This window comes from Hippoglossus hippoglossus, chromosome 23 (assembly GCF_009819705.1).
Source record: "Hippoglossus hippoglossus isolate fHipHip1 chromosome 23, fHipHip1.pri, whole genome shotgun sequence".
Lineage (NCBI taxonomy): Eukaryota > Metazoa > Chordata > Actinopteri > Pleuronectiformes > Pleuronectidae > Hippoglossus > Hippoglossus hippoglossus.
In genome coordinates, this window is record NC_047173.1 from 6639546 (window position 1) to 6659842 (window position 20297).

A 20297-nucleotide genomic window follows, 5' to 3' on the forward strand; every position below is an offset into this window, starting at 1 on the left:
TCAGTTGAATGCTACATTTTACTTGACCACTTTCATCCCTTTATAGCCACAGTTTACCATTCTCTCCCTGCAAAATAATTCTTCTTGTCGCAAAGCAAAAGTTGACTCAACCTGGTCAAGTTCAGAGGCCTCATCATTCACCAGATCTGAATCTGACAGAAAACCTTTGAGTTGTGGTGGAACAGATGTGTGCAGCTGACAAATCTGCAGAAATGATGGGATGCATCATGTCAACATGGAGCAGAACCTCAAAGAAATGTGTCTGACCTTTTGTTAATATGAAGAACTTGAGTGAGGGAGGCTGAACCCAGTGATTAGTACAGTGTTTCCAATAAAGTGCTCAGTGAGTGTCTGTCCTCAGATAATCTAGTACTTAGAAGGTTATCCACAAGGGGGCGCTATTATACAAGGTTATTCTCCAGGGTGAACCTGTCATTCTCTAATATGCATGGATTTGCATAACAACATGTTGCATATTTTCATTAAACAAAAAACAGTCAGGTCAAAGCAACATTTGACTTTAATGTGTCATCTATTTTCCCGGAAAGAGATCTCTCTTTTTTTAAACTTCCTCTGTTCAGCATAACACTGTTTTTGTGTTTGTGGAGAAAAACAAATGGGGCTCAAACGACTCTAATAACTATATGAAATAAGAGTTTTTCTTTAGTTTTTCTCCATTTAAAGAAGTAAAAAACAAACAATGCTGTAATATCAAAAATAATGTAACAACAAAATTACAGAAAGACAGAAAGAAAGAGTAAATGTCTAAAAAGTGAAGAAATTGTCATCTCATACTTTCCACTATAACTGTTTAAGCTCAAGTAGAAGAAACCCTGTTGATTTTCTGAGCAAACTTTTTCTGTTCGTGCGTGATGATGATGATGATGAGATCTCCCCATTACAACACATAACAGAAGAAATAACACACTAATAATTCAGTTTATTAAATTGTATCAGTCCTATGTTTTGCTGAAAATAGTTATGTGTTGAAGGTGTGACAGTGTGACAGTTGTGATTCATGGGGCTGAAAATAAGTTTACAATTTTCGAAGGCTTTGGACTTGTTAAACTACTTATATGTCTTATTTTGAAGTCTTTTTAATAAAGAGTTTGGGAGGCATTAGAATTTTTTTCCCCTCCAACTCTAAGCCCATTGTAATAACAATGCACTTGTGCGCATTGGGCCACTTCCCTAAATCTCCATGAGAAAAAGAATAAAGAAGCAGGCCCCCCCCCCCCCACACACACACCCCTCCACCCCTCCCGTGAAAGCGTCCCAGAGGGGGAACACAGCAGGTTTATGGTAATAAGCTCCTGAGGAGGAGGAGGAGGAGGAGTGGAAGATCCACGGAGCCATTTTGTACTCATTTTAAACTCAGTGCTGGTTAACGCAGCCGCCGCGCGCCCTGGATACGCAGGCACTATGGATACCGTGCGTCTTTTTCCACGCTGAAACTTCACCATGAGGGATAAAAGTAAAGCGCGGTGTCGGGAAAGTTAATGCGCTTGTGGAGGTGTTTCAGTGAAGTTTAGTGTGTTTTTTTTTGGCAGCTTTACGAGCATGGAGCCACAGATGTATTGGATGTGGGTCTGTGTCCTGCTCAACGTGCCGCTTGCGAGGTGTCTGGAGATGCGCCTTTCGGAGACTTTACAGCCCGGGACCGTCCTGGCAAACCTGTCGCTGGGACCTGGATGGACTTATAAAATTGACAGGACTTTATCCCACAAATTCCCCCAGAGCCTTTTCCAAGTGGGGAGGCAGGATGGAGTCGTCCGCCTGTCCCGAGAAGTTCAGTGCGCGCACACACTGAGGAACCCTGCGCCTGTTTATTTCAGTACAGGTTCCTCAACATCTGGGGACGTCGTTTTGACACAGTTCAACGTGTTTGTCCATGGCCGAGACTGTTTTATTAAATACAAGAGAAGGAAAGCGTCAGGTAAGCCAGACATCCTCATAAAACACCTTTATGAAGTGGAGGCAACTTCCTGCTTACCCGCAGGTAAAGTGCTGTTGAATGTAACAGAACATCTGCCTGCTTTTACGCGCAACATCGCTTTTTTGGACACTGAATGCGTCGGGAGAGACTCGGTTGCAGTGTTCAGACGTGGGGATTTATTCTTGGCCAGGGACTTGTGTCTTGGGCACAGAGGACAGCCAGAAGTTAACTTGCACTGCGCCTTGCACAGCTCCCCAGGCGGCAGACTCTCCGTGCAGCTGAGCCTGACACTCGTTAAAGTGCCCAAACCGCATGGATCCTGGTCAGACACTGTCCAGGAAAAGTCTGGCAGAGTGAGCCGCAGGGGAAAGAGACAGGTAAACACGTCTCCCCAGTTCCAGCTCCCCAACTATCAGGTGTCCGTGCCCGAGAATGAGCCTGCGGGAACGCGCGTAATCACCCTGAAGGCCACTGACCCGGATGATGGAGAGGCAGGGAGGCTGGAGTACAGCATGGAAGCCTTTTTTGACAGCAGGTCCAGTGACCTTTTCCATATTGATTCTCAGACAGGGAGCATAACAACTGTCCAGCCCTTAGACAGAGAAGTCAAAAACACCCATGTGTTCAAAGTCACAGTGACTGACAGTGGCACTCCAAAAAGATCTGCCACTTCTTTCCTCTATGTCACTGTAAGTGACACTAATGATCACAACCCGGTGTTTGAGCAAACTGAGTACCGCGTTAGTATCCGGGAAAATGTAGAAGTGGGTTTTGAAGTGATGACAATCCGAGCCACTGATGGGGACTCCCCCTCCAACGCCAACATGATTTATAAAATTGTGAACGGCGAAGGGGTCAACACTGTCTTTGAAATCGACCCCCGCAACGGCCTGGTCAGGATCAGAGAAAGGCCTGACAGAGAGACCTGGTCCCAGTACCAGCTGATTGTGGAGGCCAATGACCAGGGCAAAGACCCAGGCCCCCGCAGTGCAACCGCCACTGTCAACATTTCCGTGGAGGATGAGAATGACAACTACCCGCAGTTCAGTGAAAAGAGGTATGTGGTAAAGGTCCCAGAGAATGTGGCAGTCAACACAAAAGTCATTCAGGTGGAGGCTACGGACAAAGATGAGGGGAACAACGCCAAAGTCCATTACAGCATCATCAGTGGGAATGTTAAAGGACAGTTCTATATTCACTCCCCCACTGGTGTGATTGATGTCATCAATCCTCTGGATTATGAGATAATTCGGGAGTATAATTTGCGGATTAAGGCACAGGACGGTGGGAGGCCTCCGCTGATAAATGGCACAGGAATGGTGGTGGTACAAGTGGTGGATGTGAATGACAACGCCCCCATGTTTGTGAGCACACCTTTCCAAGCTACTGTGTTGGAAAATGTGGCCATTGGTTACTCGGTGATCCACATTCAAGCCATTGATAGTGATTCAGGAGAAAACGCTCGATTGGAATACCGGCTCACTGACACCTCACCTGGTTTTCCATTCACCATCAATAACAGCACAGGCTGGATCACTGTGAGTGTTGAACTTGACAGAGAGACCACCGACTTCTACACCTTTGGCGTGGAGGCAAGAGATCAGGGGATGCCTCAGATGTCCTCCTCCGCCAGCGTCAGCATCACGGTGCTTGATGTGAATGACAACGTGCCCACGTTTACAGAGAAAATGTACTCGCTGAAAATCAATGAAGACGCTGTGGTGGGGACCAGCGTGTTGACAGTTACAGCTGTGGATAGAGACGCGAACAGCGTCGTCACATATCAGATCTCCAGCGGGAACACCAGGAACCGATTCGCCATCACCAGCCAGAGCGGTGGCGGTCTCATCACCTTAGCCCTCCCCTTGGACTACAAACAGGAACGCCAGTACGTCCTGACAGTCACCGCCAGTGATGGAACACGCTACGACACAGCTCAAGTGTTCATCAATGTGACGGACGCCAACACACATCGGCCTATCTTCCAAAGTGCCAACTACCAGGTGATGATCAGTGAAGAAAAACCAGTGGGCTCCACTGTGGTGCTAATCAGTGCAACGGACGAGGACACGGGGGAAAATGCTCGCATCACTTATGTGATGGAAGACAATGTTCCTCAGTTTAAAATTGACCCGGATACAGGTGCCATCACAACACAAATGGAGATTGACTATGAAGACCAGGCCTCCTACACATTAGCCATCATTGCTAGAGACAACGGCATCCCTCAGAAATCTGACACCACATATGTGGAGATTATCATCCTTGATGCTAATGATAATACTCCTCATTTTGTCAGAGATATGTACCAGGGGTCTGTATTTGAAGATGCACCTGTCTACACCAGTGTTCTCCAGATCTCTGCTTCAGACAGAGACTCTGGGTCGAATGGCCGGTTGAGCTACACATTTCAGGGTGGCGATGATGGAGAGGGGGATTTTTTCATAGAGCCATACTCTGGTATCGTCAGAACAGCTCGCAAACTGGACCGGGAGAACGTTGCTGTGTATAATCTAAAGGCCTTTGCTGTAGATAAGGGAGTTCCACCTCTAAAAGCAGCTGTTTCCATTCATGTTGTAGTGCAAGACATAAATGACAATGCCCCAGTGTTTGAGAAGGATGAGCTGTTTATTGATGTGGAGGAGAACAGCCCGGTCGGATCCGTCGTGGCCCGGATAACTGCTGCAGATCCCGATGAGGGCACCAATGCTCAGATCATGTATCAGATCGTAGAAGGAAATATCCCTGAAGTTTTCCAACTGGACATTTTTAACGGTGACCTCGTTGCACTCACAGATTTGGATTATGAGATCAAAACAGAATATGTCATAGTGGTCCAGGCCACCTCAGCACCACTAGTGAGCAGGGCCACTGTTCACATCCGCCTGGTAGACATGAATGACAATCGGCCTGTGCTGCAGAACTTTGAGATTATTTTCAACAACTATGTCACCAACAAGTCTAACAGTTTTCCATCAGGAATAATAGGAAAAGTACCAGCCCATGACCCGGATGTATCGGATAAGCTACGGTACAAGTTTGAGTCTGGAAATGAGCTACGTCTACTGCTGTTGAATGAGGACACCGGGGATCTGAGGCTGAGCAGGGATCTGGACAACGACAGGCCCCTGGAAGCACCCATGACCATCTCTGTTTCAGGTAGAGTTCAATTTTCTTTTCTGTTAACCTGTGTGCATGCTATGTGTTTTTCTCTGAGGAAATTCTAACTTTTCACGTCAGTTACATGTGTCTGAACCTGCAAAGAAAAATCGATTAAGCGGGTTAAAACGGCAAGTCACATGTGGTGACTCATTGTCTCTTTTGTCACCACGTGTTGTGTATCATTTAACTGCGGAGTCGATGAAGAATTCTCTGTTGAATAGACACAGGGCAGGTTTTGGCTGTGTGCTGTTGGCGGTATGTTCAGTCAGTGTTTGCTGGAGGCTCTCTGCAGGATCCGGTTGTGCTGCTTTTATGCCATTCGGATGATAAATGAATTATGTGCAAGTGGTTGGTTGGGGTAGTAAAAAGTGCTATTAGCAGGGTGCCCTCATAACTGAACCGCTTTGTTGTTGCAGATATGTGGGTTTCTGTCACAAGTAGGAACTCACACATGCATATGGTGCAAGCATATGCACACTCGTGATTTACCCCCCTGAGAGCCCGTATTGGTCGCACTCTTTGAGGAGCCAGGAGTTTTTCGGCATTTTGCAGGTGCGCTGCAGGGGTGTGGATCAACATCTTGTGGCAAGATGTTTCGCTAATGTTGCTTTCCTTGCTTTACAAAGTTTTTTACAAATTGTTCACACTTGAGAAGTGTTAAATGAGGTTTCTATATCAAGTGGTTTGAATCAGAAGGCGTGTGAGTTCATGCTACAAGGTCATGCACAAGGAATTTCTGTTAAGTTGCTTTTCCTTCCCCCACAACAGAAGCAGACTTTGTTCTTTTAAGTTAAAGATTAGACAAACGCAAACACTTGGAAATTCTCACACCTAAATTGGCAAGTTAACAGCTACAGTCCAGTTGCACACACACAAACACACACACACACACACACACACACACACACACACACACACACACACACACACACACACACACACACACACACACACACACACACACACACACACAAGAAAGCACAGTGGCATTAATCAGGCAGTCAGAGGCAGGCAGGGTAAATCCAATACCCTGACAGAATAACTACCTTGTCACATACTGACAGCTGGTTGCCCAACCTTTCTTTCTGTCTTTCTCTCTCTCTTGTCTCTCCCTATGTCTGTATTGGTTGCTCTCTCTCGAAGCACATTAAGCGTAAAATGGGCAAACGGCCCAACGCAGCCCTCCTGCTCTCGGTGTCATCCGATCATCTCTCAGAGCTCGAAAATTCCAGCATATCGCACATAAAGTGAGAATACAAATGAGCTGCTGTGGACATGTCTGCACCACGGCAAACTCACATTCGCAGCACAAAGTCAAGCCTGTGGTCATTTTATGGCTCTGCATATATATTGTTTATGACTTTGCATGCATAATCTTTTTTCCATGCCCATTCTTGGAAACTTTTGGCAACTTGAACATCTTTCTTTGATCACATTCTCTCCCAGTGTCTCTGGGCTAGTGACAGAAACATTGATGGGCATAATGCAGCTGTTCCTTCGCTAGTCTTAATGTTCGAGTTAATGCGACACACGGTGGTGCATCAGGCCGTGTTAGGCTTTCACCAGATGTCTCTCCTTTTACCTCTGACAGGATTCTTGCTGAAGTATTTGTGGCTTCCCTTTGTCTCGGAATAAAGACAGACTCTCCTCTTCTAAACGCCTCTCATAGTTGTTAAAGACGACCTGCGGAGCATCTGAAGAGGCAGTTACTGACCACAATAGTTATGGCCCTCATTCAGCGCCTCTGCATTCATGTTCGTCAATAACGGTTGACAGTGCCTGAAGTATCCCTGACAACAGTGACCTCACGATAGTCCCAAAGAGGAGTGGACATCATTAGTTGTAGCCATGTCCACACACATACACATGCATACAAGTAAGCACGTACTTATGCACAATTGAACGAATGCACACTTAGATTGAATAACAGCTCCGACCCCCCCTTTCCTGGTGGCGCACTCTGATGTCAAGTGTTAGGTAACCATTACGGCTGAAGTCTTGACCTTTTAACCTAGTACTCCTGGGAGAGGAAAGCGTGTGTGTGTGTGGGGGGGGGGATTGGTGAGCTAACAGCGCCCTTAACAAGCACTAAGAGACAAGACTCTGGTTGTGTCTCACTTTTAATCACTCTCTGGCTTCCCTGGATGCCCACATTTTTTGTGGAGCATTCAGTTTAATGGCATGTTTGTTGTCTGTTTTGACCTTTTCTCTGTCACCATCTGATGTAGAGGCTTGTTTCGTCATAATTTTTAGGTTGGGCTGGGTCCAAATTATCCTCAATCTGGGTTAGAGTCTGGTTTTACACTTATGGATCTCAGATCAATACGTCAAGTAGAGTGGAACCAAAAGAATTAAAGGTATGACATAAACATTTGTAGGGTTGCAAAATTCCGGGAATATTCAAAGTTGGAAACTTTCCATGGGAATTAACGGGAATATACGGGAATTAATGGGAATAAACTGGAAACTTTGGGGTAATTTATACTAACTGTATTTACCTTGTCATATACAGACATAAATATAAACATTTTGTTTTGTCATAAGCAGACATGCATGCAAACATTTCTAATACACATTTTAAAAATGACATTTTTGACTTAATCCATTTGTGAGTAGAACTCTACCGTCTCTATGTGGATCTCAGGATAGAACCAGGTCAGTGAAAACTTATCAAAACCTGCAGGAACGATGGACTTAAATAGGAAAATCTGACCTCAGCAGTTTCCTCTATGTGACAGTATGTTGGAGATGACTATTGGTGGTTTCTGAATATATTTTTACTTGGAAATGGATGTAAAGTGCAAAGGGGAAGTGGTTTTACACAGTTTTTAAATGGGAAGTAGTTCACCATTTAAAGGGGACATATCATGCAAATTCCACTTTGTTAGTGCTTCTACAGGTTAATGTGGGTATCTGGCTCATGTCTACCAACCCAAAAACTCTGGGAAAAAAACACTTGCGCGTTTTGTTATAGTTCCTCTAAGTCAGAAACGGCATGCTTGAGCGACTCGATTGAGCTTCCTGGGTTTTGTGTCATAACAAGGCACTGGAAGTCTCCCTACATGGTCTTGGAAAATTAAAACTCCAGGACAACAGAAGGGGAATACAAAGTATGGGATGCATATTTGATAATTTATATCATATAAAATATGTAATTTATATCGTTTAAAATCATGGGGGGAGAGGGGGGAGGGGGGAGCTGGCTCATTAGCATTTAAAGGAACAGGCAGTCAAAACAGGTCACTCTGTGGAGGGCTGTTTTATACAGGGTAAAAAGGGTGCTGTTTGAAATGATCCTTGTGGTATTTTGACCAAAGTATGTTACAGACATTTCATTCAGACCCCAAGGAACCATATCAACTTGTGGTAAAATGGGCATGCTATGTCCCCTTTAAATGTCTCCTGTGGCTCAGCGGAGGAGAGAGCGATGCTGATGACGTCATCGACCATGATCAACCATGATCTTGGTTGTTTTAACCAAGATCATGCTGCAAGATCTAGAATTGCTAACGTTAGCCACTTGCCAGCAAGACAATTTTGTTCCTGTGGACTATAAATACAGTCACCTGTTTGCGTTGTCAATCAATAATGGATATTGCGTGCTTTCTCGGACAAGAGGACTTCGGACTTTCATTTGACGCATTTGATCATGTCGGGTTGAGAGAAAAATAAAACAATCCATTAATTCTGTCAATTTGGTTTACAATAGCTAGCTAAATCCTTTTCAAAGAAACACAGTGTGTGCTGCATTCCATACATCTTTAAAATAGAGTTTTGAATGACGTTTTTATTGCTCAGCCTTTAATTTGCGGTAATTACTTTTATTTTTGATAAGTAGCCCAACTCGCGCTTTTTTGATGGACCCCAACAGCCGCGAGTAATCGAGGTGATGGTGTACTTTTGTGTGGACCTACTCTCACTGCTGTAAAAAGTTAGCCTACTGTATACAAATAAACTTGGTATTAAAATGAACATGGCTTCAGTGTAACAAGTAACCAATATGCTAGGTAATGACAAAGACGTTCAAAAACAACAGAAAGTCATAGGTTTACGTTTCTGGCAGACAATGTTCCCAACTAGCTGCATCCAGGTTCCAGCTGAGCTAGGCTTGCCTAGTCTTGTTTTCAACTACATTTAAGTTACCTGTTATAAGCTAACATTTGCAAAAAAAGTGTCAATATTTCCAAAATTCCCGAGCCTAACTTCCCATGGAAAGTTTCCGGAAATTTTCCGCCCCTTTGCAACCCTAAACATTTGTTCATAGCTGCTTGTTAATTGACAGTCCATCATGCTGCTGACGATGCTCTCTCTATTAGGGTCTTTTTAGGTTGACTGCATTTCAGATCAAATCTTATTATCCCTATCTGTTTGGATGTGTCCTAACTGTGCTTGGAACCCCTTAGGTTTGAATCTTTTGTTTGAAATGTATTTATGTATGTTGAGTTCAGGTAACTTTTTGGACCCAGGAAGACCTTTAGTCGGATGCAGACTCACCAGTCCTTGTATTTTTTCCCCTGTAAGATCAGCTGGCCAAAATCATCTTTATCAGCTCATTATGTCTGCTCTTGAGACCAGCGGGAATTAGCTCCATCTTTTCCCACAAACCCTATTCTGCTCTGAACAAAACTCCAATTATCTACTAAAGTGAGAGTTTGGCTTGTTTGGAAAGGGCCCATAACAAGCTAAAGGTGCGGAAATCGCCATCTGCTGCAAAATGACACGTTTTTTTCTTGACATCCTTTCAATGAAGGTTGAACCGATGCACTTCTTGCACAGGTGCTTTTATTCTGGCGAGCAAAAGGCCTGAGAATGTTTCTCAAGCCCTACACTCACTTAACACACTCTGCTAGCCACAACACTGTTGAGTCTGTCCTCGTTCTCACTCCCCCTCCGCTTGTGTGGATGTGTGTGTGGAACTGTAGCTCAGTGGTTTGATTCCTGAGGGCTATGTGTTCTCACTGTAAGAGCTCTTATCTGCGCTTGTTAAATTTCACTTAAAACCTTTGGAGTTTTCACTCTGTTTTCCAAAAGATGAGTATCTGTCAGTTTCTTTTGACGGCATTGAGTGTCACTGAATCAGAGAGGTGCAGCATTTCAGTGCACTGCAGCTTCATCCCTCCCTCACAGCCAGAGCTGACTGTCAGGCCCACAATGCTTGGCCCAAATTTACCAGCACTTGACTGGCCTTTTAAAAAAATAAGATTTAGCAGTCTGCAATCCAGAGAGAGATTTTCTAAAGTGGCGATAAAAAGGAAGGCTTGATTTTAATCAGCCCTGAAGGGACTTCTGACCTTTGGGGAAATTTGGACATAGATTTAAATTGATCCCAAGGAACCAATCAGAGTTGATGCAGTTCATGGCCACTGCACAAGGGTTCACTGTCAAAGTGTAGATTTCTAAAAGTATTAAAAGAAGCAGCATGCTACATGTGACAGAGGAGAGTGTCTCATTAGTCAGTAGGTGCAGAGTAGAGAACAGAAGCATGTGAATGGAGATGTCGTCTGTGATTACCCATCTCCCTCTGAGTGTGATTCTGCCTTTTTTCCTGTTGTCACATTCACATGTTTGTCTTTTGCATATGATTAATGCAGCAGAATGTTGTCCTGGTCCATTGCTTTCACAACAACAGCAAAGATCTCCAAAACATTCAGACAAAGGTGGGAGCCTGAGTAGAGCATGCAGGAGGCGGGCCATGACGTGTAAACACAGCTGCGCAAAGCACAGAGTTTTGGTTTACTGTGCCGGTCCTTATCGCCAAAAGCTCTCAAATCTCATTGTCTGTACAAGCGGACATCTTTGTAAGTGTCCTCCGTGTGTGGCACCTATTTTTCATCGTTCGATTTTTGTATTTTTCCCATTTCACATCTGTTTGATTGTTTGATCATCTACAAACCGACTCTTTCACTTTTGACATTTTCCTGGTGTATTCTCACATGGGACATTTGAGCTCTCACATGAAGACCGTCCAGATCATTTCAGGAAAATGTTCGGCCCTCAGTGCATGTCTGAAAGCAGATGATGTTGCATGTGTCTTTCAGGGCAGGGAAGGCATTTACGAGCAGTGTAATATGTCCCCGCTACCAGCTTAGTCAGACATGTAGCTGCCACATTCTTGAAGTTTTGTGCTTCCTGATATGCAAAAGGCATCCCCTAATGTGCACTTGAGATTTTTTTTCTAGGCCGATGTGTGTTTTTTCCTTCGAGTTCAAACTGCAAATGTTAAAGCTTGCTTGAACTGGCTATAGGTGGAGTTGTGCTGTGATTGTTACTTAAATGATTAGAAATGATTGATGCTAAATAATGTTTTCCACCCTGGCTCTGATCTCTTTCCTTACCCTGGGTGAGCGGGACAGCGTGCTGCTACATGCAGTTATACCCTCGAAACGCCCCCAACCCCCCTTTTTCCCCCATGATGCTTTGCTTCCAGCTGCTTCTGCGTTGGCTCTTAATCCAACACAAGGAGCAGCATAGCTAAGCTTTTTAACATTTCTTTTCTCATCCGTCCCCCCAATACACACCTCCTGTGCTTTCTCTCACCACTCCCTCTCTCACTATTCTTAATTGGATTTCCACTGTGACAAAAGAACTTGAGCTCAGCTGAGATAAAATGCAATCTGCTGCTGAACTTTCACAGAAAGACCACTTGATAACATGCCAGTTAAAACTACAGCTTTGTCATTTATAAGGAAAGAAAAGTATATTACTCCGTCTTTATGAGGCTCAGTTACACTGGAGACTATTGCTTGTGATGCGTTGATCTCTGTATGAAATCATTAATTTCATCCGGCAAGAATCCTTCCTCTCTTCTCTCTGCATCCCTTTTTCTTGGCGTTCTTTTGCTTTCAAAGCCCCTTGACTCACTGTGTGAGTCAAGGGGCCAACCCTTTCCTGGCGCCCTTCTATTCCAGTTTTCCCATCTTTTGCTGTATGTTCTGACTTGAGAAATGTGACTCCTCACTGGAGCGCAGGCGTGGCAGCGATGCGCAGACACAGATGGTGATGCCGTTTGACCTCTCATGTGTGAGATCAAAGCAAGACATGGGGTTTTACAAAGATATAACCCTTTACTTTTCAACAAGACTTGAGCCGATGGAGAAAGTGGTTGTAGTAAAAGGGTGTGTGTTCAAAGGAGAGATGTTGTCGATGTGGCTTTTTGTCTGTATATTGGTTTTGGATTGCATGGAAAAATTAATGTGTGTTCTCATAGTACAAAACCTTCACCTATTTTTGACCTCGCAAAAATCTACATTGTGTAAATAATATTCTCCATAGTTTTCTTCTTTTGACAGAAAAAAGACTCTAATCTGACCAAAGTTGAATCAGCAACAGATTCAACCGTGCTCTAACTTAAATCATGGTGTGTGTGTGTGTGTGTGTGTGTGTGTGTGTGTGTGTGTGTGTGTGTGTGTGTGTGTGTGTTTACTTGGTTGGGGTCTGTGTGTCTCAGCCATATCTACAGCAGCTCATATGTTTTCCTGCTGTGTCGGTGTGAGATATGCTGCCATTCCAGGGCTTGGCACCCTCAGTAACTGATATCAGGAGATCCCGTTCATTCCTAAGATATCACACACTCCGGTTTGGTTACAAAATTTGCCCCTCACCTCATTCCCCTCTGTCTCCTCCCTCCCTTCTACTACATAAATCTTACAGTTCTGTCCTCTCACCTTCAGTCTCATTGTTTTTCTATTTGTCTTCTAAGTCCTCTCTGTACATTTTTAAAGAAGGAACCTGTTGCCCGTCCCTACTGCTTTGTGTGTTGTTCATGTCTCTATCAAGTCTTTACCCATTACCCTGTCTTCATGCTAAGCTAAGATAATTGGTCACGTTTTGTAAAGACACAAGCTTTATTTCCTCACTGCACTCTCTCCAAGTCGGACTGTTCCTTTAAGGCATTTTGTGTTCTGCAAATGCTCAACATACAAAATACATGTTAAATGTTTTTTGCACTTTATATATTTTAGCACCAAAGACTCAGTTGAACCGTGGGATGTTTCCTGGGTTGGAAGCAGGGAAGGAGAGTTATTATAGAACACTTGCAGGTGTCTCCATATTTGTGTGCTCAATGAATGGGAAAGGAATCACATTCATGCTTAATCTTGTACATCCACACTGTGCTATAATGTGTGTGTGTGAGTGTGTGTGTGTGTGTGTGTGTGTGTGTGTGTGTGTGTGTGTGTGTGTGTGTGTGTGTGTGTGTGTGTGTGTGTGTGTGTGTGTGTGTGTGTGTGTGTGTTTGCCTTCAGGCTGTAGTCTAGTTTGAAGCGTAAATACCACAGGACCGGTCACTGTTCCAACTCCACTGATGTCTGAAAGCTCAACTACAGGGTAAAGAGACGAGGGACGTTTAAGGATCCAAGGCTGTCTTCTAATGCCGTCACTGCGAGTGAGAAGCATTATTTATAGCCACACTCGGACTGTGGGTTGGGTTCCCCCAACAACTCCCCCAAGAGAGATGCTTCCCTTTAATTTGTGTGAAATATGATTTAAAAGTGTTGAAGTCCAAAGGTTTTGATTCACAGGAAAGCATGGTAGTTTTGAACATGTAAATCCTTCTTGCCACAAGCAACATTTTTCTTCCCACACACTTAATCCATGCGCTGCTGTCTCCAGATCAGTGTTTTTATTTCCAGCAGGAAATCTCTCTAAGCGTTTCGCTGGGTTCTGTCGCTGGATGGAAAGTGAGCTACAAAGTGTGGTAACTTCCCATCACGCAAGTGTGTTTGTTGTGGGGATTTCAAAGAGGGGTTGTTTGTTTGCAGACACCTATGCGTTGGGCTCTGGCTCAGCAAGGTAAGGGGGGTAAAAGTGGGGGTACGAGAACAAGGCTTAGTTTTTTCATGTGGTGTGTGATAATACTTTGGATTTTTGCAATTTCTTTTTAAAACATTTGAGTGTATAATTGTATTTTGTAAGTGTGTGTGTGGATGTCTGTGCTGTGTTGTGATCCTCATCCAGTTATACACACAGATGACACACACACCGTTTCTCCCCTCACTGTCACACGGCCAGGGTTATCTCTCGTTTACATGCTGCAGGACAGTGATTTCACCACTCAAACTCCAACAGGTTTTGGGTGGTGGAGGGGTCGTATTTGATTGTAACCTGACACACCTCTGTCAGCCTCTTGTTCCAATTCATTCCCTCTCACTCGGATGGCGACACAATACTTGTCTTTGTCTCCCTCGCTGTGGAGGCAGGGGAAGCATCGCGGCTCGCAGGCAGCTCACGAGTGTGACATTACATGCGTCATGATGCACGATGACCAGCTGCTGGAATGTTAAGTGGTGGCAGTGGAGGTTGAGTTTGGTGGGCCCTGAGGGTGTAGCTATACAGTATGTAGCTAGAGTGAACGACGAGTATGACAGTAAGGGGGGAAGAGGGAAAAGACAGGGAGACAGCTGAAGCCTCTTTTTTGTGTGTTGGCCAGTGTTCATGCCGCAGGGCCTCATGCTCAGTTACTAATTTTGGCTCATATCTGATTTTGTGGGATGTAGTTTATGTTGCCCGTAGGAACCTGCATGATGGACTGAAAGGGATGTCTTATGATGCTGTTGCAGAATATTAACTTATTCCAAACACATCCCTGTTTATCTGCTTGTGGCTTTTGCTCCATTGTTTTGTCCTCCTAATGCAAACTCTGGCTCAGGCGAACTGCTCTGGTGCCACATGTGAGTGACATGACATTTACTTGCTGTCAAAGCAGCACTAACAAATTTAGACTTGAGCATTCAAATACCAGTCGTGTGTAGGTTGCGTGCCATGAGGTCAAATTTTATGCGGATGCACTGTAAACACGTGTTGCCCATGGAAACAAACATACATCAGTTTGAGTTGGATTTTTAAGTTTCTCTGGTTACTTTATAAATGGTTTGGCCTTTAGCTCCATCGTTGACCTTTTTACTTGTGGAAACCAGACTTTACCTTGATGAATCCCGGCTGGTCCTCAGTCTAGACCGAAGACCAGGGGAAGCAAAATAGTCACCGTTAGGGCCCCTACGATGATGAACTACCTGTCTGAGGAGCAACGGTCACTTGTCTCATTGTATTTAGCTTGCTGCTTCTTGAAAAGCACAAATTAGGCACATAACAGTCCTAAAAGCTCCTCATCCAGGACATAGAGAAAAAACATGAGGTATTTTTGAGATTGGATCGTAATAAGTATCTCCCAAAATGTTTAATTGTCTTCTAAACTGACTCATCTCCATCACCACCCTATTTTAGTATACTTTGCTCTTCAGGGTGTACCCGAGCACCTCTGTCCTGTCACTTTTTCTGCCATGCCCTGTAACTTCATATCTTAGCCATTACTAATAAAGAAATCCTTGCTTGCGGTGTGATAGTTCTATGCGTGATGCATTGGGCTGCGATCTTCTCAGCTATTAAGACTTGGCATTGGCTCTGACAATGCAGGTATTAGAATGAAATGTCAGACGGCTTAAATGGATTGAGGTCACTGGCAAAAACAAACCAGTATCTGTTTAACGTCAAAGTACTATTGCTTAATCCAGAGCTAAATAAACAGTTTCCCTTTTGCAGAAACATAGTTCAAACACCAATTCCACCATATATGGAACGTTTTTTAAATAAGGACAATCCCACTAACTTTCACATTGTCAGTAGCTAAATTGCCTTTTTGTTCTGACTGAGCGAACCGCCACCTGTCATGAATCTGTTGCTTCTCGGTCGCTTGTGGTTTTGTCAGTATTCAAGCCTCTGTGTTTTATAACTTATTCCAGTGCTGCGCTCGCTCTTGCAGCCCCAAGTGTAGCCCACTCTCAGTGAGGCTGAACTGCATAAGTTGTGCCATGCTGTGTGTAGCCCATAGACTGTATACAAATAAGTTGTAGCCACATGGGGGTTAGATGTTAATGTATTTGTTCTCCAGTGTGACAGAGGCTTAATAAACACCTAGTTAAAACAGACCAGAATAGCTTTTTGAGTTACAGATAGATGAAAACTTTTCTAAGAGCAACTTTCCCGGAAACTGACACCTTCCCGTAAATGTCCTACTTCAAGAAGTCCTTGATTGGGGCTTGATCGCTGATCCTCTGTGAATGTTGATCTTGGACTCCACAGAAAGACTTCATGCCAGATTGTGTTCTCAGAGGTGTCAGTTTTAGTCATTCCCCCATCACCAGAGAAGGAGTTGGTGACAGGTGTAATCTTGACAGTTAATAGCTTGTGTGTGGGAACTTGTCGATACCCGCCCAGCTCTCAAATTGTTGTCCCTTTTATGCCGTACTGTCTGTCAAACAGCACTCGACATTCTCAAAATGTTATCTTTTGATTCGTTTGGTTTTGTGTATAGGTTACAGGTGGTGTAGATGGATCTGTGGTTTCTGCTTTTCCCTCTAAGATTTATTACTGAAGTGGTTGGCAGCATGATAGATTACCATACTTTCAAAGCCTTTAATTATATAGATTGTATAGACAGTATTTCTTCCAGGGCATTGAGTACAACCTCGCCTCACCAGGTAAATTGAACCGTGTTCTCAAGATTTTTAGTTTGAGGGTAATTTTTGTGTCCGGCCAACATTGGTGGTTTGGAACAAGTGATGACAGTGTTTGTCGGTTGATTGGTGCTCCACTTCAGGGCCAAGTTTCGGAACAACTTCTGGATGTATTGTTAATGAAATTTAGTACACAACGTATCCCTAAAGAGGAATAGGAATGTCAGATGCTAACAAAAAGATGGTTTATATGGCAAACACACCTGCTAAATATCAACAAGTTGACATTGTCATTGTGAGCCTCTTATCATACTGCCGTTAGCGTTTAGCTCTATAATCTATAATGTACAAGTGCAGACCTTCGACTGTATATAAAGATGAATAGCTCCCCAAAAGTGAAGTTAAACTGGTGGCTGGCTGCTGTATAGGTTACTGTATGGCGGCTGCCTCCTCCATGTAAGCCACCAGACATGAGCCAAAGTAAAAAGTCGCAGTACTTTTAAAATACATTTTTCCCAAAGATTCTTGCTGTCGTTTTAGATCGTTCTTATCACGCTGATGTTTGTTCAAGTGTTAGTTTTCCGGTAGGTTCGGTTTTGATTGGTCATTTGATGCTATAAAAATGGGGAGATTTATATTTGCTGAAAGGATGTCACTTGTCTATGATAAATCGGTGTTGACGATCATCTTTAGATTCAGATGTTGATCACATGACTTTGACAAAACATATATTACAAAATGTTTGTTTTAAGACTCTGTTTATTCCCACAAAGGTAAAATTGCTTCCTCTTGAGCAGGTCAAGCACAAAAGAATTGAATATCTTGCTCACAGGCACTTCAGTGGCCTGGACATTTACTGTCATGGAGGATTTTGAACTCTGACTTAGAGGGGACACAGATTTTGGGTTGACCCCTACCCCCTGTCTTTCTCTGGTATGTCAGTCACAGACAACTGCTGTCATCATGGGTGTCACCTTACAACCCCCTGACAGCTCCTGTTCTACTCTGACAGCCCCTTTCAAGTTTAAGTTGGAAAATACACGTGAAGACACACTTACATATTAACACAAAGCAAACATTTATTTGTGAATGTACCTGCAACAAATGGCCCATTACCTCATATTTTAGGATACAGAGTGGAGCAGGGTTAGCAGGAAAAGTTTACACCACACCCTGAGTCATACTTGGCTCCGACTGGCGGAGCGGCTTAGGCCTCTATAAGCATTTCAAAGGAAGAGTCTAAGAAGTGCGGATTGAAGCTTTGTATGTTTTCTCCAGACCCTCCAGGCCTCGTCTTTTAACAGAGAGTGGGAGACACGGATAGATGTAGACAGAGGGAGCTCCAAGGTGTATTGGGTTTGCTTTGCCTTTTGATGGGGTGTCAAGATGCTCCTTTTGAACTGAGACATCCTCCTGTTACATTTTGGATAGGGTGACTCTTGCACACACGTAAAAAACACACATTAACTGTACAGAAGCATGCATTTGCATTTGCTCCTGCACATGAACACACAGGTACAGTCCCCTTCCTCATGTCACACGCGATCCAGGTCGTAAACCAGACGTGGACTTTGCAGTGGCCGACCTCTTCCCCTGGGGTGTTAAGGCCAAGTTTCACACAAAGATCTTCTCCTTCTTTTATACAGCACACACACACACAAAAAACCTCACCCTTCCAAAATGTCTTCAGTTACATGTGTATCAAAGTCGAGGCTACTTTATCCTTCAGGAACAGCTTTTACCCAGCAACTTAAAAATGCTGTCTAAGGTTTCCAGGGATTTTTTTCTGGCACTTGTTGTCACATCCATATAAAAAAGCTTTGCATGATTTATATGAAGCACATTTATATAGATTTTTACTAGTACTTAACTAATCATGAAAAACTTTCCGTTTATTTTTTAAATTTTACTTACGAGTGGGTGCTCTTGATTTTAGTGTGTGCAATAAAATGTCTGACATAATATGCATTCATCACTTGAACTACATATAGACATATTATAATCGTTTACAAGAAGATATAAGGACATTTTAAGTGTTACCACCATTTCCCCTCATCAGCTACTCCCACAAGTAGAATCTAATTCTGTATGGAACACTGATTAAAGTGTTTTTTATCAATATGAGTATTAGATGTTCAGGAACACTCCTGACACCTCTGCTATGGAGCAGGACCCACAATGCTCCTCTCTGTTCGTCCCATGTGATGTTTGGAAATAACAGTCGTGCTGCTGTCTCCCTTCAACAGCCGCTTATCAAATTACAGCCTGGGTTACAATGAGAAGCTGTCTGTCTGTGTTTGCATGAGTTTAGTGTCTTTGTGTGTCTGTGTGTGTGTGTGTGTGTGTCGTACCGGACTGCAAACTTTCTGATTAGGAGGAGAAACTCAGGGTAAAGATGTGACGGTGCCGCTGAACTTCTGTGACCCAAGCGACTTCAACTTGACGTCACCTCCCTTGGTGTCAACACTGATGCACTGCAACAAAGTGGGATGTTGGCCAACGCCACATCGGCTTGTACCAGTGCGTCAGTCTAGGCTGTTTGCCAACTCCTAACCCTCCTGGAGTGCTGTTAGAGACTGATGGCGGCACTCGCTGTCTGACTGCAGACGCTCCTGATAGCACACTGACTGACTGGCTGCCTCCACTCTGCTCAGGAAGCTCGAAGACACTGCCTTGATTGATTTCCACTTTGATTTAGCTCAGTCAGTAATGTAGCCGTCAGACTCATTACACTGTTATAATGCTTGTAGACGAACTGCTGCTGCCACTCAGAACTGCAATAAGACGTTTTTCAGGATCATTGTCAGTTTATCAGGATATGAAAAAGTAACATTTCAACGTTGAAGTGATAGAAATCCATGTCTCCTAAATAGCCAATTAAGCCAATTATGGAGCGCTGGTATCGTCAAGAATCTCGTTCGTTGCATGTCTGCTTTCTGTCAGGTCAAAAAGAAAAGTTACCTGATGAGGCAGTGCAATTTCACAGGTTGTGACCTCTGACTGTGGCCATTTCAACTTTGACCCCCAAAAGGTCAGGCAGACAAAGTGGAGGGCTCAGTGGCTTTAAACACAGGTCTTATCTGAGTGAACCTCCACTTACTGTGGGGTCATCTGGACTGTCACTGTCTGTGCATCACAGATAATGTCACAGCCTTGTTTTGAGGGAAACAAGGAGAAAAACATGACCCTTTATCAGACATGGAATAAGTTACATTCCTGGTTTCATCAAGCTTTAATGGGACCTTTTTCTGTTTTTGTTGTGTTACATGCATGTTCCTTCCAGCCTTTTATGGGATTCTTACTTTAAAGATGCTTTCAAAACTGAATTACAGATATTTCCCTGAGGGGCTGTATGTGAGAATGCAAAGTCTGAGTCAGTTGCTCCAGACGTTCTCCACAACTTTTCCTGCCTGCCCTCTACTAAAATGTCTGAGTGAGCCCGTTTGAGAATACGCCAAGAAAATGTGCAGACATTTTTTAGCAAGCGAGTAGGCTTGTTGAATTTATTTCTTACATGTGGTGAAACAAAACTGAAAAAATCTATCTCGGGATGAAAAAGAGGTGCCCTACACATAGAAGTTGCTGATGAAGATGTCAAATTGGAAAGACCACGGGACCGCATTCCTCATGCAGTCTTTGTCCAAACCCAATTTTCATACATCATTTGGAGCTTATGTCTGAAAACAGCTTTAGAGAGTTGAAATGCTCACATGGTATTTGGTACCTGGTGTGCGAGAAGTAGTACTACT

At 43.7% G+C, this 20297-nt stretch overlaps 1 protein-coding gene across 3 annotated transcripts in view; it reads left to right on the forward strand.

The window, feature by feature from the left end:
- Window positions 1-1354: 1354 nt before the first annotated feature.
- Window positions 1355-20297, forward strand: part of celsr1a (cadherin EGF LAG seven-pass G-type receptor 1a) — a 91390-nt gene continuing 72447 nt past the window's right edge. For all 3 annotated transcript variants that reach the window (XM_034578573.1, XM_034578574.1, XM_034578575.1), the window contains exon 1: window positions 1355-5095. In XM_034578573.1, coding sequence (XP_034434464.1) covers window positions 1561-5095 — 3535 coding nt within the window. In that variant the 5' untranslated portion in view covers window positions 1355-1560. The remainder of the gene's footprint in view (window positions 5096-20297) is intronic.